Source organism: Nannospalax galili, unplaced genomic scaffold, assembly GCF_000622305.1.
Source record: "Nannospalax galili isolate Female #2095 unplaced genomic scaffold, S.galili_v1.0 scaffold820, whole genome shotgun sequence".
Classification (NCBI taxonomy): Eukaryota; Metazoa; Chordata; class Mammalia; order Rodentia; family Spalacidae; genus Nannospalax; species Nannospalax galili.
Window position 1 is genome coordinate 843041 of NW_008346549.1, and position 22442 is coordinate 865482.

At 48.4% G+C, this 22442-nt stretch overlaps 1 protein-coding gene across 10 annotated transcripts in view; it reads left to right on the forward strand.

The window, feature by feature from the left end:
• Nucleotides 1-22442, forward strand: part of Txnrd2 (thioredoxin reductase 2) — a 56339-nt gene that overhangs the window by 28891 nt on the left and 5006 nt on the right. For 6 of the 10 annotated variants that reach the window (XM_029568296.1, XM_029568297.1, XM_029568300.1 and 3 more), the window contains 4 exons: nt 13883-14019; nt 18584-18679; nt 19272-19364; nt 21243-21314. In XM_029568296.1, the coding sequence (XP_029424156.1) occupies nt 13883-14019; nt 18584-18679; nt 19272-19364; nt 21243-21314 (398 nt within the window). Of the gene's footprint in view, nt 1-13882; nt 14020-18583; nt 18680-19271; nt 19365-21242; nt 21315-21890; nt 21989-22442 lie in introns of those variants that run through there. The other 4 variants (XM_008843024.2, XM_017800587.2, XM_029568302.1 and 1 more) reach the window with 3 other exon arrangements.

A 22442-nucleotide genomic window follows, 5' to 3' on the forward strand; every position in this document is an offset into this window, starting at 1 on the left:
GTTTTGTTTGTTTGTTTGTTTTTTGGTATTTTTGAGACAGGGTCTCCCTGTAGCCCCAGCTATCCTGGAACTCACTATGTAGACCAGGCTGGCCTTGAACTCACAGAGATCTGCCTGCCTCTGCCTCCCAAGTGCTGGGATTAAAAGCGTGTACCATCATACCCGCTGTTTTGTTTGTTTTTTGAGGCAGGATCTCATGTAGCCCAGGCTGACCTCAAGCTCTGTATATAGTCAATGATGATCTTGAACTTCTGATCCTCCTGCCTCCATCTCCCAGATGCTGGGATTATAAGCATGCACTACCACTCTTGGTTTAAGTTAATAGTTTTTTAAAAAATTTTTATTTATTATTTTTATGTGTATGAGTGTATTGCTTGAATGTAGGTAAGTGCATCCATGTCATGCAATGCCCATGGAGGACAGAAGAAGCTGTCGGACCCCCTGGAACTGGAGTTATGGACAGTTGTTAGCTGCCATGTGGGTGCTGGGATTCAAACCCGGGTCTTCTGTAAGAACAACCAGTGTTTTTAACTGCTGAGTCATCCAGCACACTTTAATAGTTTTTAACATGAAATTGATATGTAGAAAGGCGGGGAGATTGCTTAGTTCTAAAGTGCTTACTACACAAGCATGAGGACCTGAATTTGATCCCCAGCACTCAGAAGCTGGGCTTGGCAGAGCACATTTGTACCTAGAGCTGGGGAAGCAGACAGGAGGATCCCTGGAGCTTGCCTCCTCAGAAAGCTCTAAGCCAACGCATGATCCTGCCTCAAAAACAGGGTGGATAGCCCCTGAGGAAAGAACACCTGAGATTGACTTCTGGCTTTCACATGCATGTGCACACATGTACACACACACATTTACACACATGTGCTATCACAGGAACATAAACACAATGGCATATTTTTTAAGTTTAAAAAATTCTGGTAGCCGAGTGTGATGGCACACGCCTTTAATCCCAGCACTTGGGAGGCAGAGGCAGGCGGATCTCTCTGGATTCAAGGCCAGCCTGGTCTACATAGTAAGTTCCAGGACAGCTACAGGGAGACCCTGTCTCAAAAAGACCAAAAAAATTCTGGTCACACATAATGTAACATGAAATTTTCCATTTTAATTATTTGATACCCAGCTCAGTGGCATTAAGTATATTCACACTGTTGTGCGGCCATCACCAGCATCTGTCTCTAGAGCTCTTTCATCATGCCTACTCTGAAGCCCCATCCTCACTGAGAGCTAGCTCCCTCCTGCCCCTGGAACCCACCACTCTACTTTCTTTTTGAATTTGATGACTCCAGGAACTCATAAGTGGACTCATACAGAATTCATCTTTCCGTGCCTAGCCTGAGTCACTTATCATAATGTCTTCATGGTTTATCCGTGTACTAGCATGTCAGAATTTCCTTCCTTTTTAGGGCTGAATAATTTTGTTTATCCATCCAGCTGTTGAGGGATATGCAGGCGGCTTCCACCTTTTGGCTGTTGTGAATACTATTGCTCTGAACAGGGGTGTTCACAAGCTAGCTATGTTGATGCAGGTCGGGATTATGTGGCTCAGTGGTAGAGGCCATATGCACAGGCCCTGGGTTCCAGCCCCAGCAGGCATATACTGTCTGCCACTACATAGCCTTGCTCTCATTCTTCTTCCCATGAGTGGGGGACCCAGTTTTTCATGGGGATGAAGGCCAAGCAGGTGAGGCTGCACTTAAGTAACTGTTGTTGACTTTGTTGCTGGGCCCCCTAGGGAGAAGGAGCGTTCAGCCACTGGAACTCCTGGCTAGAGCTTGGGTCTATGTGAGGGGGAGCTGGGGAGGCTAATGGAGAGAGCTAAGATCCAAGATGTTGTCCCTATCAGAGGCATGCTGAGAGACCAGGGCACTGTGGCCACTGTTAATGGGGTCCTCATGAGGCACCATGGGTCCTTGATGAGGTTGACATTATCTACACCATATCTCCATGTGAACATCCTGGTCTGCCTCAATGTGAGTTCCTCTAGTTTTCTCAGCTGTCTATGAACTTACACATTGTCAGAAGGAGCACCTGGAACAATAGAAACTGATCTTACTACTTTGTCCCAGAATAGCTGGATCTCTGGGGTCTGTCTGATGTGAGCCAGGGCTCAGAAACCAGTTCATTCTCAGAAACCTCCTTTGACTCCATCTCACTAAGGCAGGTGGTCTCCAAGAGGGCCAGAGGTGTTACTCTGGGTGCCAGTAGCCTGACTGTATCACAGAGCAATATGCCTCTGGATAAACCCTTTTTCCTAAACTGCTCAAATATATGGAAATCAGAAATGAAACCAAATTCAGAGAAGGTGGACTTGTGGCTCATACATTGTAGGCCTAAGAAAGGGTTGGATGAGTGAGGACCTGAGTGCCCCAGCCAAAGCTGACCAGTTACCAAAGAGAATATTCTTGGTGAAATAGTAAAAATTAAAGTAAGTTCATTATGAGCAGTACAAAAGAGTATACAAAAGTGTACAAAACTGTTTATCTTAAACTCTATCCTGAATGGTGGGGTGACAGTTCCTTTCCTTTCCTGCCCCCATTTGCCTAACTTCACTATGGGTACACAGAACCCTGTCTCACCTTTGCTGTTTTTGCCTGTTTGGTTTAGTTTTTGAGACAGGGCCTCACTATATAGGCTAGCATTGAACTCACAGTGTAGCTAAGGATAGTCTCAAACTTGCATTCTTTCTGCTTCAGCTTCCCAAATACTGGGACTACCAGCGTGTGTCACCATGTGTACCCCTTGTCTTGCCATTGGATCAAGGGGTTGGCCACATGGCCAGATGCTGTTGGAGAGCAGTGGCTCAGGGAGCGGGGAATGTGCCTATGGAAAGCCTGCGTCTCCCCAGCTTCCCGGTGGTTTCCCAGCAGGCAGAGTTGCTCCAGCATATGCCCTCCCTTCCCTGCTGGGAGTCTGTTCTATTTTTTTTGTATTTTCAGAAAGAGCATCCCCCAGACAGACTGCTAGGTGATTGATGCTGGAGGTGGGAGCTTTTTGCAGTCCTTGGCCTCTGACCTTGCTTCCCGAGGGCTGTGGCAGTGGCGGCAGTGGTTTCTGGCACGCCTTCTGGGTGGTGGGGCTGGCGCGGGCATGTGCTGACTTCACTGCCCTCTCCGAGCCAGGTTTTGTAAACATTTGGGAGCCACTTCCCAGTTTAACAACTGGGAATGTTTGCTGCTGCTTGCACTGATAAGCCCTTAACCAAGCATTATTCCTGCTTGCTATAAGATGATCCATTCCTAGAGGTTAAAATAAAATATGCCTGGGGGCTACATAGCTGGTTCCTCATACATCTCTGTGGATCATGCTTCCCATCCAAGCAGCTGGTACTGGTCCCAACCAGCTGGACTTTAATGGACTTTTAAGGGATGGATGCCCTTCCAGCCTCCCATAATACCCACAGATAGAAGAGGCCCAGACAGCACACACTGGACCAGGCCAGTGTCCCATATAGTGGGGATGCTGAAGTCCCTGGCATCTCAAAGTGGTGCTGCATGCTGGAAACTGAGGGGGACAGGCAGCCTCTTCCTTAGTGCAGCCTTGATCTCCAGTGGTGGATTAAACACATTAGCAGTTAAAGCAGTTAATTGCTGTGCAGGGGCCCCTCATTGTTTGTCTCTGAATCACCCGCCCACACCAGGTGTCTCAGATAATAGACTGGGAACCTCAGCGAGGAGGATTTCCTGTCTGCAGATGTGCCGATTACAGCGCTGAGTGAAGACAGTCAGCCTGCACAGTCCCCGCGGGCTCTACTTTGCCCAGCCTACTTTGCCCAGCTTGGGAAATTAACCAGTTGTGGCCTGAATCTTCACTATCTGAGGAGCTGGCCCAGGACAGCCCTCTGCAGATGTCCCACCTAGGCCCAGCCAAGCTCCAGCCAAGCTGAGATTTTAAGGAGGCTTCATTGAACAGCTTTGGGAAACTGAGCTGAGACTGGCCTGTGCCTCTAGGCCTCCAGGGCCTATCCAGATAGTTCTCTGTCCCTGCCCTGAAAAGGTGACAAGGCTCCACCACACCTGTCCCTGGGCCACAGGTGGGAAGAGTCTGCATGTGGAAGGGGAGCCTGCAGTCCAAATGTGCAGTGTCCCTGTCATTTAAGTGCTGGGGAGGGCAGTATGCCTGTCTGAGGAGCCTTAGAGTGGGAGAATGGCAGGTGAGGCCAGGTCATTGATTCTTACCCCAGGTCATTAAGGCCAGTTCCTCTTCCTTAGCCTTCATCTTAAGACAACTTAATGTCTTTGCCTTCATTGCCATCATCATCTGCATGTGTATAAAACTCACTTCTGAGCCTCTGAAATGGTGTGAGGGCAGCCAGTCAGCCCTGGCTCTTCCGTAGTGGAGCCAGGCTTTCTAGCTTCCATCTGACCTCACGCAGAGGCTTCCCTGTAGAGGTCATCCACCCAGCATGTGTACCTGGACCACAACCAAGGAGGCAGGGGGGCCCAGGCAAACCATGTGGGGGGTATCTTCTGCTTGGGGGGTCCTACATTGGCCCAGGGTAGGCTGTAGTTTGGCTCTCCTTCCCCATACAGGACTGCCTGATTGTGTTTATGCCAGTGGCATACCCATGCTATAGACATGGCCCACTCAAGTCCCTCCCCCATCATTGTGTGCCTAGCAGCAAGGGAGGGGATAGGATGCTAAACAGAACCAAGTTCAGCAGGCTGAAAATTCATGAGTGGTAATGTTCTGAGTTCAGCAAGAACATAGTGCTTCCTGAAGGTTCTGAGGAGTGGCTTGGTCCTCCCAGGACTGGGTGCTGAGATTCTGACAAGGAACAGAGCATGGACACAACTCACCTAGGAGAGCCTCCCCACCCCAGCCTGACAGGTACTGGCATGCTGCAGGGTACCTTACAGCTGTGGGTGGGCCTGAGGTATACTGTGGGTGGGGTGGGAGTGGGCAGGCCCCGGGGGGAAAAAAAAGAAAAGGAGGAGGAGTAGAGAAAGACTGTGGTATGGTTCAGTGGTATGCATGCTTAACATGCTTGAGTACTAGTTAAATAAGTAAGGGAGCTGCTGGGTGGCTCTCACCTATAATCCCAGGACCTTGGGGCAGAAGGATTGCCATGAGTTCAAGGGCAGCTCAGGCTAGTTTCAGGCCAACCTGGCCTACAGAGTAAGAGCCTGCCCCACCTTAAAAAAAAAAAAAAAAAAAAAAAAAAATAAAAAAAAAGTACTCACACTTTTAAGTTTCTGCTTTTTAAAATGTTGCCTAACTCTTAGAAGAGAAGCAATATTATATTGATTTTTAGTTTCCTAGTGACAAAGCAACCAAACAAACAAACAAAAAACACCCAAAGGACAAGAGGAAAAATAGACTTCTATTTTGAAACAAACAAAAACTCCAGAAGACAAAGGAACATCTTCAAAATACTTAAAGATGGACTAATGATGTAGCTCAGTTTGTAGAGTGCTTGCTTAGCATGTGCAAAATCCTGGGTTCACATACTGGACATAAACAGGCACATGCCTATATCCCAGCACTGGGAAGGTAGAGGCAGGAGGATGAGTTCAAGATCATCCTCAGCTACATAGCAAATTGGAGGCCAGCTTAGGTTACATGAGACCCTATCTAAAAACAAACAAAAAGCATAACAAAACAAAAAAAATTACAAATGGGTAGGTAAGGAGATCAGTAGAGGACACTCCCACCCCCTAAAAAAAATAGCCCCAAGGATTTGACTCCAAGCTTCAAAGATAGAAGCCCCATCTGTGCATGGTCCTAGGTACCCTAATGGGGCACTCAATCAGTAGGCCAAGCTCTGTGAGTTTGGGTGGCACTGGGGGCAATGGAAAACAGTTGTTCAGGCTGTCCACACAGGCCCTTATGGACCTCTGACTGCTTTGTGGGATGGCCACAGCAAACACTGCTCTGCTCAGCCGTGTGCCACCCAGTATGGCCCTACCAGTCTGACTCACAGTCCCTCACTCACCCTGCTTACTCCTGCTGGTACTTAAATCTCACCTCATTAAATGGATTGTCCTTCCCTGGTGGGAACATATGCTATAGGCAGGCGTGAAATCAGAGGGCTTGCTCATTTCCTAGCATGGATCAGAGACACGCAGGGTGCTACTTGTGACCTACCACCTGCACATCCCTGCATCCAGCAGAGCAGGTAGTAATTGATGGCTTCCTCGGGTGAATTGTGGTCTGCAGTCCTTTCTAGCCCCTTCTTGGGGTACGGTCAGCTAGGCAGGAGGGATGCTGGCAAGTCTATGGAGGCAGCAAGTCTATGGAGACGGTGGAGGTTACTGTGGAGAAGGCAGCTCTGAGGGCCACAGTACTCTGGTGCAGACACCCATGGTCTATGTCTACATTTACTTAGAGGAAGTGGAAACTACATGTGAACCTGCAATTCCAATGTCCTTATAGAAAAAAACAGCAGAGTATAAAGGCAAGAAAATCAACAGGTGAAGACAGGAACTGGTAATTTACAAAAGAGGAAATACCATTAATTAATCTGGGGCAGAAAATACTGAGTTTTATTAGTTATCAGAAAAGTGCAAATTAAAATAGCACAAGAGATGCTGGGCTAAGAACAGAGTTTAAGAGTCATCTGTCCCTTGCTATGTGCTGGGAAGCTCCCATTCTCCAGTCCAACTTACCTTCTTCTGAGGAGGTGTCTTGAGAAATTAAACTGACACATGACATATGGGTGTACCAGGTTTCCCTCCTGATGGTGTCCAGGAAGCAGCCTCAGGAGCCACTAGTAAAGGCCGTTCAGTAGCTTTGGTAGCATGTGGCCTCCACATTTGATGTTTTAGAGATGAGGCCATGGGGTGGAGCTCCAGGAGCACAGAGACCCCTGGGAAAAGAACTAGAGCTGCTCTCATTGCAGCAGGGCTGGGGAGGCTCCAAGCACAGTTCAGAGTGACAGACACAGGATCTCTTCTTCCCTACATTACCTAAGGAGTGCAACATTTGTATTTGCATAAGACAAGAGGAAAATGGTCAGGACGGTGGCTTGTCATCCTGGTTTGCACCTTGCTTCTGACTTTGTATATGTGTCATTGAGCCTAGAGTGCCCAGAGTCACCTGCTTATATGGCTGGCCACTGGGTTGCCACCAGGTATCTATTTTCTACTTTGTTCTGGGGTTCCAGGCCTGAGCTGAGGAGGTGCCAACACCCCCTGATGGACACCAGCAGGGAGATTGGACCCAGCTCTGATCACAAGAGAGAGCAGAACTTGAGGGAGCTGTGGGGCTGTGTCCAAGGTTATAGGACCTTGCTCCCTGTGGCCACTGCTACATGAGTCCACGGAGCAGGCTCAGTGGTCTGCGTCCTGGCTGCAGGGCTTGTCTAAGCTTCAGGACATGGTCCTACAATATAGGATGCCTGAGGAGAGATGGCCTCTAGGGCCACACCATCCTGATACAACTTTCCAGACTCCAGTATGGCTATGGCTCCGCTTTTGGGGGCTGGACTTGGTGCCTGTTTTGACCCCTCGCTACCATCTATTCCAGAAACAGTGACACTGCTTGCCACACACTAGCCAAGCTCTTTGCCACATTGTCTACTTCTCTAGCCAACCAGCTGGCCCGCCAGCCAAGAATTTATTCCTCACATCCCTGGCTTGACTCACATGCCTTTATGCTTCCCAAATGTATACATACAACATGTCCTAAGAATCCTGGCTTTGAAATAGACCATGAAGGGCACTTAGTTCTGTGCATGCAGTCTCTCCAGGGACTACTTTCAAATTTATGCACAATGTATTTCAGTCAGCATTCCGGGAAGATTATCACAGAGCTGAAGAATTGCTATGGAATAGTGGTTGTAACATTGTGGCCATGCAGATGGAAACAAATCTGCTTAGATGCACTGATCCTCTGTTCTGTAGTTGCCTACAGTGCTCAGTGCGTAAGTGCTATATGCAATTGTAGCCTAGAAGCAAAAGGCTATACCATGTGTGTACCACATAGTCTACCTGTGAGGTAGGTTAGACCATCTAGGTTTATGTAAGAATATTTGATGACCTTCACAAACCACCCAGTGACACATTTATCAGAATGTATTTCTGTCATTAAGCATCTTGTGATTGTGCCTTTATTTACTTTAGGACTTTGGTACAGGGCTTTGTTGGCACCTGCAAGGTCAGTAGTTACCATGGTTACAACAAGAAGCATAAAGAGATGCTCTTGGCCTCATAGGACCAGCAAAACAGATGTGCAGGGGATATCATGGACATAGTAGGTTCAGCATCATAGCAAGCTACCAGCATTGCCCAGAGCGGTCACTAGGAGGCAGTGGGTGCAGCAAACTGGACCCACTAGCCAGGGGAGTAGCCAGAGGAGGGACGACCTGAGGACTGAACCATGAGCCCCTGGCCTACAGAACCTCATCCCCTCATGTGTGCTCCAGTCCTGCCCACGGGGCCCCAGCTCCTTCCTCTCCTGTGGCCTCCCACTGCCTGAGTCTATGCTGATCCCTACCAGTACCAGCCTGCCAACACCCGACTCCTGTGACTGAGCAGCGCCAAGAGGCTGGAGCCAGGCCCCCAGCCAACTGGAGAAGCTAGGCTTAGCTGAGGCTCTGTGTTTTGACTTCCCGCTCCAGGGTAGCAGCTGGAGACTTAAAGTTTCCTTTTCATGAAGGCTTCATCTGTCAGATGTTTAGGTGGGCGCCACCCACTTCCTGGACACTACACACGGGAAGTCTGGCTTGTCCCAGCCACCAAGAACTGTGGGAACTACATCTTTGATGCCAAATCACCTTTGCCATTGAAGAATTGTCTTGAGCTCTTGGGAGTCAAGAGTAGCCTGGCTTGGGGGACATCCATTGGCTCAACAGGGCCACACTCATCTGGATTGAAGGCAAAGGGACGCTTCCTTGACAGCTGAACTGTGATGAGACCCATATGCTGCCCTCCCTGAAGGCCCAGAACTGTGTGGCGCCTGAGGGGACAGTCACCATGATATTATGAGAGAGAGAGAGACCTGTTCCTGTTCCATCCCAGGCTCTGCATCCAAAAGCAGGATCAGCTCCAGCTGAAGCTGAGGATGGGCATGGTATGGTTCACACACTCTCCACACCCAGCTCTTCTCACCGCCAAGAACCAAAGCTGGGTAGTTTGCTGGGCAGTTGCAGGGGTTGTACAGAAGAGGGCAAGCTGGGGCCTGTGACCTGGAGACCCAGCCACCAGCCCTGCTTATTCAGCACCATCACTGGTTGCCTGATGAGGGGGTCTCAGGCCTACTCTGAGGCTCTGGGCAGTGCATGCTCTAGCCACTGGCTTCAGTCGGCATGCTTCTTACACAGCACTCACTACAGGCTGTCTTGGTGAATTCTGGAGACATGGGGCCTAATCTGTTGATGCAGATAGTCTGTTGGTGGGAGAAAATGTGAACTCACAGTGATGTGAGGAGCCTGTCTGGGCAGGAGGGGGTAAGTGCTTCCCAGAAGCCCTGGGACTTTGGGGGAGTGGAAGGTTGCCAACACAGGAAAGGATCATGTAGGGAAATGTTGGGCAGTTAGCTCACCTGGAGCCTACATGTACCAAGACATCCCACAGGTCACAATTTACACAATTCAGCCACTTCCCTTTGGGCACCCTGACCAGTGGTATCTTCCCTTTGAGGCAGGCTGTCTTGCTATAATGCGCAGCCCAATCTGTTTGACTGTCTTTGATTATATACAATTGTGTCCTTTCAGCTTGAGGAGCCTGATCCCCTGGGTAGGAAGCATTGAGACCCCAGTCTAAAAAGGCTTGAAATACTCAGTGGCTGTTTTTGCTGAAAGATCCTTTCTGTGGTCAGAGCCCAGAACTTCGTATTTTATTTTATTTTATTTATTTATTTATCTATTTATTTATTTTTGGTCTTTTTGAAACAGGATCTCCCTGTACCCCCAGCTGGTCTGGAACTCACTATGTAGACCAGGCTGGCCTTGAACTCACAGAAATCCACCTGCCTCTGCCTCCCAAGTGTTGGGACTACAAGTGTGCGCTACCACGCCTGGCTTCATATTTTATTTTTAAAAATATTTTATTTATTCTTTTCATTTTATGTGTATGAGTGTATTGCTTGTATGTTATGTAAGTGCACCTGTATCATGCACTACCCTTGGAGGTCAGAAGAGGCATTGGATCCCCTGGAACTGGAGTTACAAATGGTTGTTAGCCACCATGTGGGTGCTGGGAATTGAACCTGGGCACCTTGCAAGAGCAGCCAATGTTCTTGACCACCGAGCTATCTCTCTAACCCCAGAACTCCCTATTTTAGAAAAGAGAAGAAACTATTAATTTTAATTATAAATTTGATAATTATAAGATTTTAACCATCCTCTTTGAATGGCATATAGATCTCTTTGTAGCTTCCATGTTAGTATAGAATCCCCACCTTGAATACATGAGCTTCTCCAGTCTCTTGACAACTACTGGCCTGTATTCCCAAGGATTCCACAGTTGTGGATTCACTGTGAGTAGAAATATTTTTGTTTTCTCTCTAGTGTTGGCAGCACAACCTCAGGCCTTGTGCATGTAAGGCAGGTGCTTTGCCACTGAGGTGTTTTTGTTTTTTGAGGCAGGATCTCACATAGCCCAGACTGGCCTCAGACATACTGTATAGCTAAGTGTAACCTTGAACTTCTGATTTTCCTGCCTCCACCTGTCACGTTTGGGATTATAGGTATGTGTAAACACCAGGGTTATGTGGTACTAGGACTGAACTCAGAACTATGTGCATGCTAGGCAAGCATTCTACCAACTGAGAAAAATTCCCAGTCCAAAGTATATTTTACTTGCTCTGAAGTGCATACACATATACCTACCATGCTTTCTTGTCATTCCCTGAGTGACAGCATATGGCAACTTACCTAGCACTGACATTGTATTAGGTATCACAAGTCATCTAGAGACATGGGAAATGCACAGTGGATGGCAGGGCATAGGCTGTATGCCGTGTTCTGAACAACACTGAGCATCCGGACTTTGATATCGTTGGGGGATGGGGGTCCCGGAACCATCTCCTGAGGGGAGGACTGTAATGATCCTGTCATCTGCTCTCTCACAGCCTCTTGTGCAATTGGTTCAGTTAGGTTCATTTGTTTTAGTTTGCTTGTGGTTTTTAGACATTTTTTTCCTGTGTTAATGTCTTTTTTGAACATATAAACCATGTATAGGCATTGAAAAAGAGTGTGAAAAGATGTGTTTAGACAAATCTTATTTGCACTTCTGTCCTTCTATCTTCCTCTCCCTTTTCTTTTGTTTGCTTTGCTTTTCTTGAGACAGGGTCTTGCAGTGTAGCCCTGTCCTGCCTGGAATCTATTCTGTGGCCCAGGCTTCGCTGACCTTGAACTTGCAGTGATCCTCCTGTCTCAGCTTCTTGAGTGCTGTGATTGTGGGTCTGTACCACCACACCTGACTTCGCCCCTTTCTACAGGCCACTGCTTTTAATCTTTTCATTGAGTTCTCTTTTTTTTTTTTTTTGTCTTTTTGAGACAGGGTCTCCCTGTAGCCCCAGCTGGCCTACTCACAATGTAGAACAGGCTGGCCTTGAACTCCCAGAGATCTGCCTGCCCCTGCCTCCCAAGTGCTGGGATTAAAGGCATGTGCCACCATGCCCAGCTTTTAATTAAAAATTTTAATTTATTTTTATTTTATGTGTGTTTTGCCTGCATAGATAAGTGCACTTGTGCATGCAATGCCTGCGGAAGCCAGAAGAGGGTGTCAGATCCCTTGGAGCTGGAGTTATAGACAGTTGTTAGCCACCATGTGGATGCTGAGAACTGAACCTGGGACCTCTGCAAAGAGCAGCCAGTGCTTTTTAACCTCTGGGTCATCTCTCCAACCCCTCATTGATTTCTTTTGCAAATAAGTATATATATGTGTATGTGTACTTATGTATGGGTGTGCATATACCTTGACAAGGAGGACACACACCTTCTGCACTGGCTGCTTATGTGCCCTGCTCCATCCTGAGGCCCCACAGTCAGCCTCAGGAGTCCCTCTTACTCATATCAGCATAAGAGCTCTTTGTGCTGAAATTCAGGCACATGGCCTTCAGAGGCCTTGTGACCATTGAGACAGGGTAGTGGTGGGTCCTTGTGAGACCTGTGCCTTGTCCTATCTGGGTCCCATGTTGATCCCTTTTATAGATGAGAACACTGAGGCTCACAGAAAAAAAGATGGATTTGTAGGGTCTCTTCTGCACAAAGACACTGGCAACCCAGGCAGCCATTTCCCAGGGAAGAACCCTCTAATCTAGCTCCACAGCACTGAAGCGGTAGGCCAGGGAATACTGTCCATGTCCTACACATAGCCTGAGAAATCCTGGCAGGGAGAGGAAAGGGTCAAGATGGCCAGGACCTGGCACTGAGGAGGGCAGAGACTGTGGCCAGGAAAGGGACTGGTACCCAGGCTAATCCCTAAGTTCACCAGCCTACCCCAGCTGGTGGCCTTTGCAACATCTTAGTTCATAAGGGTCTGTGTCTCATAAGGGTCACCTCTAAGGCCCAAGTGGACTCACCCTCAGCTGTGGGAGCAGCTCTCCTCTGCATTGCTAGAAACAAAATAATATACAACCTCATCTCATTAAATCCAAAGGAAGAGGGACTGGCAGAGATAGCTTAGTGGTAGCAAGCTTGCCTAGAATGTGTGAGGTTCCATCCCAAGACTGAAAAATAGAACAAGATCAAAACACAAAGGAATGAAAGAGTGGGTGTCATCATTGGCAGGTAGGCCTATGAAAGTAGACAAAGAGGAGGGTCATGTGACTAGGGTTGGTTGGGGCCCAGGAGGTGTTGGCGGCCACTGTAGGCCCTCCCACAAGGACCTGTGAAACCCTGCATGCAGCCTCTGTGTAAAGAGAACTACAGGCCCCACCTGGAAAGGGAAACTGTCCCTAAGTCCTGAGCATGGGCTGGGGACACAGCTTGGAAGGCCGACTAAACCTCAGCCTGTCCAATGAGCCATTGGGTATCCTTTGGAAGAAGCACAGGAGGGGAACATGGTTCTTATTTCATGGAATAAGGCAAGTCTGGCTTGGTGTGGGGGATAATACAGCGAGGACAGATAGATGCCCACAGTACCACTGCATCTCAAAGGGAGGGCTGGTTTCTCTTGATTATCAAGTTAGAGCCATGCTGTTGGTACTGGTTCTGGAGCGGGGGGGAATGGAAGGTTCTGGAACCTGATTACCAAAACTGATGCAAGCTACAATGGCATCAGCAGGCACTTGCTTCTTGCCCATGTACCAGAAAACAGCACCTGAGAAGGACACCATCCTCAGTGGGTTGCATCCCTTAGACACTTCTGTATGGTGGGTGGTACAGGGCTTTGTTTGACCTACAAGGTCCACAGGAACATTGATAAACATTCCCCCTCTGGGCCAGAGAAAGTTTCTGTTCACTTACTGATGGGCTGTTACTCTGCCCCTCCTCTGCAATCAGGCCACTTAGTAGTTTCTGTGCTTACCATTCATCAGTGGCCATTTTATTTGTTTGTTTATTGTTTATTATTATTTATTTATTTACTTATTTATTTGTCTTTTTGAAATAGAGTCCTGCTGTTTTGCTTAGGGTGGCCTTGAACTCCTATACTCAATCATCCTTCTCAGACTCTCAAATAGGTGGGGCTACAGTCCAGCCACAGAACCCTGCTTTGAGAAAAGTTTGTTGATTATTGATTCATTGATCTATTTATTGTAAAAAGGATCAAACTGGAGGGCCTTGTGTATTCTTGGTCTTCCAATGAGCTATTTGCAGTCCTTGATTTGTAGACCAGGGTGGCCTTGATCTTATTATATTCCTGCCTCAGTCTTCCAAGTGCTGAGATTTCATGTGTGTACCACCATATCTGGTTGAAATGTTTTACATAAAAGGAACCCATATCAAAACTACTAAAGTAAATCTTTCAACTATCTCTCTCTCTTTAAGGGCGAGTTCCAGAAACGAGAAATCTGAATCTGGAAAAGGCTGGAGTGAATACCAACCCCAAGAATCAAAAGATTCTTGTGGATGCTCAGGAGGCCACCTCTGTCCCCCACATCTTTGCCATTGGGGATGTTGCTGAGGTATACCCTGTATTTGTCTGGCCAGTCCCAGAGCCTGGAACCCCATAGTTCTTTGCTCCTATCCACCTTCTGTTGTTGGACTTTGAGATGAACATGAGCTAGAGTCTGCTAGGACATGGGAAAGAGATGTGTCTTTCCTCAATTCCAGAGCGCCAATCACAGGGCCAAACCCCAAAGATTGGTCAGGTGCATTATGGGAGGGTTTGATTACCAGCCCCTCTTTCCAATGCTTTGCCTTTCTATGAGGGTTGGTGTGGGACAGCTTAAAAATTGGTAATATGAAGAATTAGCTGTTGTTGGACATGACCTTGAATTGGTCCTGTCTCTATAGAAGTTGAGGGCCAGGCCTGGTTCAGGCCCACTAGCCATTCTCCTTATCTTTGTTTTCCCTCTGAGCCAGAGGCAGCTTCAGTTCTTGTCACCGACTGGGCTGTCACCAATCTTTCTGGGGTGAGGAGCTCACCCTGGGGAAGGTGACAAGGCTCTGGACCCTGGCCCTACTCACTGTTCCTGTTGCTATGGACATATCCCTGCCTCTGTCCCATCCCTGGAGAGCAGAGGCCACAGTACTTTCCTGGTGAGGCCCTGGCTTTCGAAGCATCTAGCCACCATCCCTCTCCTTCATAGGCTCCTAGAAAAAGACCTGGTTGGTCAGTTCTGGGGCACTGTGTCCCTACAGTCTCAGGAGAAGCAGCTTATACTAAGCCATTCTTATGTATCACAAGGAAGCTGCTCCAGGGGCCTCACCTAGACATTCTGAGAGATACTCCTGGAGTCCCCAGGCCCACTTTGCTCTGTGGCGAGACCTGTCACATCCTTCATGATTGTGTCTGTGTCCTGGAGCTGCTGTATAAGTGGTTTATGCCACCACAAATTCAGCGACTTAAGAGCAACAGAAATCCCCCCTCTTACGTTCAGGGGTCTGAAACCAAATCTGAGTGTGGGCAGGGCTGCATTCCCTCAGCATTCTCTAGGAGGCCTCTTCCTGCCTCCTCCATCCTGGCCCTGGGTGGTCCTCAGATCCCAGCTCTGTCCCTTCATTACTGAAGGTCTCCTCTGGGTGTTTTGTGCCCTTCCTTACAGATTGCCCCTTGTAGACTTAAAGCCCATATAAATCCAGTATGACCTTCATGCACAAACTGCTTCCAAATAAACTCACATTCTAAGTTCTAGGTGAGCATGACTTTGATTGGAGATACTACTCAGCCCACCCCAATGTGTTGCTACCCATGTACTCATGAGTGCTGAGCACCACTGGTTAGCAGGTTCTTTTTGGAACACTGGGGACACTACAGGTACACGCCCCCTGTGGAGGAGCATCATGGTAGGAGTCACAGTTGACATAAGCCAGTAAACCACTTCAGGTGTTAGGGGATGCTCATTTGCCAGTGGTAAGGAAAGCTTACAGGTGGTTACCTGAGGGGTCCAGCTGGTGTCCATATCTGGGCTAGAGCAAAGCAGCCTGGGTGAGGGCACCCATGCCTTCAGGAATGTGCAGATGCTGTGTTGACTTGGCTCCCTTTGGACCCTACATTTGGGAAATGTAGAGCAATGCTTGGGGGGAGCATGACCTAGTATATGAGACCAGTTGGTCCTGGGTGGGACATTTTGGAGCTAAAGGGCCTAGGTAGCTGTTAGCAATGCCAAGGCTTGCCCCCCCCCCGTGTGTGTGTGTGTGTGTGTGTGTGTGTGTGTGTGTGTGTATAAATAGGCATCTCCTATTAGGCTTTGTAAAGATCATGCTAGGCTGGGAAGAACTTGATGCTTACCTGGAAACAGGACCGGAAGAGGACTGGGCAAGACTGCATTTCTCCTTCGTTCCAAAGGCCACTCCCACTTGGCTTGTCATTCCTGCCAGGTTCAGGTCCCACACAGATCCCTCCTGCTGGGCCAGCAGGGCTCCTGCAGTGTACCAGAAGTGTCCCTACCATTGTGAAAAGGGCTCAGAGCCAAGTGTCTACTGCTCAGGCACTATCAGGCCCTGTGACCTAAGAAGCTCAGGAACATGTGATGGCATCCTAGAGGGTGCCAGGCACCCACTGCTTCCAGGGACTGTCAGATGGCAACTCCAAAGCTCCCCACCCAGAGGACTGCAAGGAAAACTTGATGTGGCTTGCTGTCTGGCCCCTCGCCCATCTGAGTCACGTAACCATCTAATTAAATATTTTATTATTTTTATGTAATGTGTATAAGTGTATTGCCTGCATGTATGTAAGTGTACCCGTGTTGTACAATGCCTGAGGAGGTCAGAAGAGGCATTGGATCCTCTGGAACTTGAGTTATAGATGGTTGTTAGTCACCATGTGGGTGCTAAGAATTGAACCCAGGTCCTCTGCTAGAGCAGCCAGTAGTCTTAACCACTGAGCCATCTTTCCAGCCCTCATGTCACCATCTAAACAAGGCCCAAGCAGGTCTGTGTGGTTGTTTGACCTCTGCCTGTGGTTGGTTTGGATGTGGTAGTCCTGACTATAGGCTTCCATTCCATCTTGTGGGCACTGTACCCTAAGACAGCACATGTAGGGACTGGAGAGATATCTCAGTGGTAAGAAGCAATGACTGAGTTTGTTTTCCAGCACCCACATGGAGGCTAGCAACCATGGGTAAAAACAGTTTCAGGGGATCCAACGCCATGTTCTGGCCTCCATGGGCATTTCACGCACATGGTGCACTTACAAACATGCGGGTAAAACACTCTCACACATAAAATAAAAATAAATAATTTTTTTTAAAGATAGTACATGTGTTCTTTCAGAAAAGTATTGTATGCATCTCTGTGCACACCAGGAAACCTTTGCACCCAATAAGTGAAGTTCCTTTAACTGTACCAATGCATTGCTACCAGACCCTAGGGTCCAGTACCATGTTGCCACAATTACATGAAACACATAAAGGCCTTTTTTATTTTAAGAATTCAACACAGCCAGGCATGGTGGCACATGCCTTTATTCCCAGCACTTGGGAGGCAGAGGCAGGCAGATATCTGTGAGTTCAAGGCCAGCCTGCATAGTGAGTTCCAGGACAGCTGGGGCCATAGGGAGACCCTGTCTCAAAAAGACCAAAAACAAAAAAACAAACAAAAAAAAAACCCAGAATTCAATGCATACCTGGGCATAATGGCAAATGCCTTTAATCCCAGCACTTAGGAGGCAGAGGCAGGAGGATCTCTGTGAGGCCAGCCTGGTACTACATAGCGAGTTCCAGGCCAGCTGTGACTACAGAGAGACCCTACATATATATAAAAAAATTGGGGCTGGAGAGATGGTTCAGCAGTAGCAATTAAGAACACTGGCTGCTCTTGCAGAGGACTCAGGTTTGATTCCCAGCAGCCACATGGTGGCTAACAACTGTTCACAACTCCAGTTCCAGAGGAATCTGATGCCCTTTTCTGGCCTTCATGGGCATTACATGACACAGGTATACTTACATACATGCAGGCAATACATTCATACACATACAGTTAAAATAATAAAGTATTTTTTAGAAAAGAATTCAGGGGGCTGGAGAGATGGCTCAGCCAGTTAAGAGCACTGGTTGTTCTTGCAGAAGACCCGGGTTCAAATCCCAGCACCCACATGGCAGCTAACAACTGTCCGTAACTCCAGTTCCAGGGGATCCGACAACCTCTTCTGTCTTCCGTGGGCACTACAAGACACGGGTACACTTACCTACATGCAGGCAATACACGTGTGAACATAAATTAAAAATAAAATATTTTTTAAAAAAGAATTCAATACATGTAGCTTAAAAGATCATTGTGAGCAGTGCAAAGAGTTAACATCCCTGCAGCGAGGTCAGGCCAGTGCTGCAAAGAGCCCCAGGATGGTGTAGGGGGCCATTGTTTAATGAGATATGGTATGCTGTGGGATGTTTCCTGGGTTACTCAGGTCTGGTGGAATGCACAGGCTTGAGGCCGAGTTTATCTCTGCAGATCTCTATTCATTTCTGGAATGCCAAACAGTGTCTGCATTTCCTGCTGCAGAGTTGATTGGCATTGGGGCTCAGGCTGCTGTGTGCAGGAACACCAGATGCAGGGATACCCTGGGACAGAGCGGTCTCCTGCAGAATGGCACTGATTTGGGATTTGACATGGACTGTAACATACATGTCAAGCAGTGTGTCAGGAGCCTGTGGCATGCTTGGGGCCATATGAAGGTGGCTTCTGGTCAGTGGGAACAGTGGGCAGAATCTTTTTTCAAGTTTCGTCATGGGACCAGCACTCAGATGATCAGTGTGACAGGGATTCAGAGAAACCCCGAACAAGTGAGGGTAGTGGGACTGGGCTCAGTAGTTCATTTTCTCTTCCAGGGAAGGGGATCATAACACAGATGTGTCCCCAAAGCAGGGTAGGGGGAAGATACCCTGGGATGGTCACTATGGGAGACTCAGCCTCAGTGCCTAAGGCTTTCAGATCTTTGCAGCTTGTGGCAGTGTCCATATGTCTTGTGGCTCATGGCACAGCATTGGGAGTTTTCAACGTGGAGCTACTTGTTAGGAAGGCGATGGGTGGTGGTGTGGGGTCTGCATAGGCTCCCTGGCATATAGTGCTCATATGTTCTTCTCTCAGGGGCGGCCAGAGCTGACACCCACAGCGATCATGGCAGGGAAGCTCCTGGCCCAGCGGCTCTATGGGAAATCCTCAGCCCTAATGGATTACAGCAATGTGAGTTCTTTTTTTTTAATAAAGTTTTTTAATATACTTTATTATTTTTATTTTTGTGCATATGCATGTATTGCTTGCATGTATGTAAGTGTACCCATGTCACGCAGTGCCCACAGAGGTCAGTAGAGGGTGTCGGATCCCCTAAAACTGGAGTTATAGATGGTTGTTAGCCACCATGTGGGTGCTGGGAATTGAACCCAGGTCCTCTGCAAGAGCAGCCAGTGCTCTTAAACACAGAGCCATCTCTTCAGCCTCCACAATGTGAGTTCTTTAAAGAACCCAAATCCAGCTTTAGGAAAGGCTTGGCTGGTTCTTCTGGGTGAGGGATACATTTGCACACATTTGCATGTGCACAGATGTGTATGTGCATGCATGTGGGTGTGTGAATGTGAATGTTCTTTGCATGCACATGTATGAGCAGGGACACAGTAGTGTATATGGTTTGGCTGCTGAGTCTAGCCCAAGAACAATGAGTGACATACTCATGTATGGCTGGGGCCCTGGACTGGGATTACCACTAAAGTGTCGCACAGGAGACATTTTCAATTTGAGGGGCCCAAAAGGCATACTTGATTCCAGACCTGCTTTCCAGGTTCCCACGACCGTCTTCACACCACTGGAGTATGGCTGTGTAGGGCTGTCAGAGGAGGAGGCTGTGACTGTCCATGGCCAAGAGCATGTTGAGGTAGGGGGCTGCCAACAGTGGGGCCTGGGAGGCCACTCCCCATAAAGAGTCCCTTCCTGGATAAGAGGTCCTGTAAATAGGGGTGTGGGTATCCCTGTTTCCTGGGAGCTTCTCTTGGCAGGGCATGGTATCGGGGCCAAGAACAATGGCCAAGGAGCTGCTAAAATGGATATACAGAACAGGAACATTGGAGGGCAGCTCCAGAAACAAGGGAAGTGGGACACCCCTGGCAGCTTCACCATGTGGCCAGCCTTCGCTTCTCTGGTTCTGCTCAGAGGTCCCCTGCTGCTCTGGATTGAGTCACTAAAGCATGGCCTCTGGCTTTTTTCTGAGTCCTGGGGTCTAACAGCCTCCAGCCCCATCCCTAGCTATGCTGTAGAAACTAGAGGACCATTGAGGTCTCTAGCTTAGTACCACCAGAGTATCAGGGTGTCTGGTGCCAGTCCCATTCCAGCATGCAAAAGAGCTTATAACAGAAGGCCTCAGGGCCTCATGCCACTCTGTGGGACTTTCCCTACTTTTCAGGGACATGAGTCTCCCTGAACATGAATGGCTCCTCCAGTATGTCCTCTGACTTGTCCACTCTACCCTACCCTCCTACCCAGGCTGCCCTCCTATCTCTGTCTTCCTGGGACTCCCCTAAGGCATCCAGTGAGCAGGACTCTCAACCTTCCCAGCCCAAATTCTAACCTTTCCCCAAGATTTAGTCCCTAAAGGCTTAGTGGCCCAGTCTGGGGCTTTCACCCCAAGTAAAGAGGTTTCCGTCAGGCCAGGCTGCTTTTTGGGGTCTGCTGTGGCAGGCTGGCCGTAGCCCTGAGGTACCCACAGAGTGGGCCCAGGTAGTTTGAAGGAAGCCAGAGACTTTGAAAGCTGCTTTGGTGGAAGCTGGAGGACTTTGGTGTTTCTTCTTCCTGAAGCAGCAGCTTGCTGGCGGTAGAGAAACCAGACCCATGTGGCCTGGGTCACCAGGCTGTAGGGTCTTCCTGCTCTGCACACCCGGGCCCCTCCATCACAGCGACAGGCTGACAGGCCTGCCTTCCCGGCACTTTATTTGCTATTTTTGTTTGATTCATCATAAGTATACTGAGACATATGTTCATGGCATTTTATAATGTTGTTTTATGTTTCACAATGTTGAATAGCCAAATATTCTTGTTTGTTTTCTTTTCAGTTCTGTCTTGCTTAGAACAATATTCTCTGAAGCTCTATTAATTAATAATGGCTGTGTAGCACATGTGGGGGCCCTGCTCATTTTTTATATGGCTGCAGCCCCGAACACACGTCAAGCCCTTCATGGGTGCTGAAAGCCCTTGTCCCACAGCTCCAGTGTGGCTATGGTCTGCCCTGCCCCTCAGCTACCCTGCACTGGCCCCCTCCTTCTAGCTGCCAAGCCAGCACTGGGGTGTTTCAGGGAGGCCAGGCTACTGCCTGAGACCCCATTCCTGCTTGCATGGGTAGAACGGGTCCCCTACCCCCACAAGCCATTGCCTGAATCTCCTGGTCCAGTCTGAAGGGGTTGTGGGGAGGCCTGTGTCCACCCAACTCTGCTTCTTGGGGGTGCCCTAGTGCCATGTGCCAAGCCACTGGCTCTGTGTTGTATCCTGGCCAACAGCACCTCAGCAGCCTGAGGTTGTAGTTCAGCAGGCATCTAACTGAAGACTACATGGCTGTGGATAAAAGCTTATACATGAGAGAGGGGCACACTCTCTGCAACCAGCTGAACTGTTTCCACATCCCAGACTATATCCTTGGGTTACATGGGTGCTCTGAGTCCCTAAGAATCCTCCCTTCCCTGTACCCTTTCTTTTGGAACCATGACTATAGGACTGGCTTGGGCATGCTCACTACTGATTCATGTGCTGGCATCTTGTCACCCAGGTTTACCATGCATATTATAAGCCACTGGAGTTCACAGTGGCTGAACGGGATGCATCCCAGTGCTACATAAAGGTGAGTGCCCTTAGGGGTCCAGGGCTGGGATACACTGGGGCTGAGAGAAAAGGAGGGAAAGAGCCAGTGATTGTGGGGGAGTGCTCTGATGTCCACAGTGTAGAACAGCAGTGTATTAGTTACTTCTCTTTTTGCTGTGACAAAGTACCTTACCTGCAAAGGCAGTTTAAGGAAGGAAGGGTTTGTTCTGGCTCACAGTTTGAGGGGACAGTCCATAATGACAAAGAAGACCGCAGGAGCTTGAAGTGTCTGGTTATGCTATGTCCACAATCAGGAAACAGAGAGAGATGAATGCTGTTGCTTAGTTGTTTTCTCCTTTTTGTGTAGCCTGGACCCAAGCCTGGGTGCTTCCCATAGTTAGAGTGGGTCTTTTCACTTCATTTAACCCAGTGTGACCACTCCCTTACAGACATGCCTAGAGGCTGTCTCCTAGGTGAGTCTAGGGCCTGTCAAGTTGACAGTATTAATCACTACAAATGGAAACCTCTGAGGGTTGCAGAGATGATATGTAGCTGGTCTGCTGTGAGTGGGTGGGTCCCCTGTGTCTGTGAGATGGTTAAAACACTGTGCTTTCAGATGGTGTGCTTGAGGGAGCCCCCACAGTTGGTGCTGGGCCTGCACTTCCTTGGCCCCAATGCTGGAGAAGTTATACAAGGATTCGCTCTGGGGATCAAGTAAGTCTGGTAGAATGAGGGACATTTTGTGCTGTAACTGGTTCCCCTCTGCATGCTGATAGCATTGTAGTGGAAGCCACTAGGTCCATCGGGAGGAGGATTGCACATGTCTGCAGCAGGTACCCTTCAACCTCCCTTAGGCATGGCAGGCTTGGCAGAAGAGGAGTTTCTCTAACCAAAGATTATTTTAAAGACTTATTTTTATTTTATGTGTATGAATATTTTGTCTGCATGTGTATAAGTATACCACATACATGAAGTGCCCACAGAGGCCAGAAGAGGGTGCCAGATTCCTTGAAACTGGGGTTATAGATGGTTGTTGGCCACCATGTGGGTGCTGGGTATTGAACCTGGGTCCTCTGTAAGAGTAGCCCGTGCTCTTAGCTGCTGAGCCATCTCTCCAGCCCTGAATTGTCTGTTTTTTAAAACTTTTTTTAAAAATTTAATTTAATTT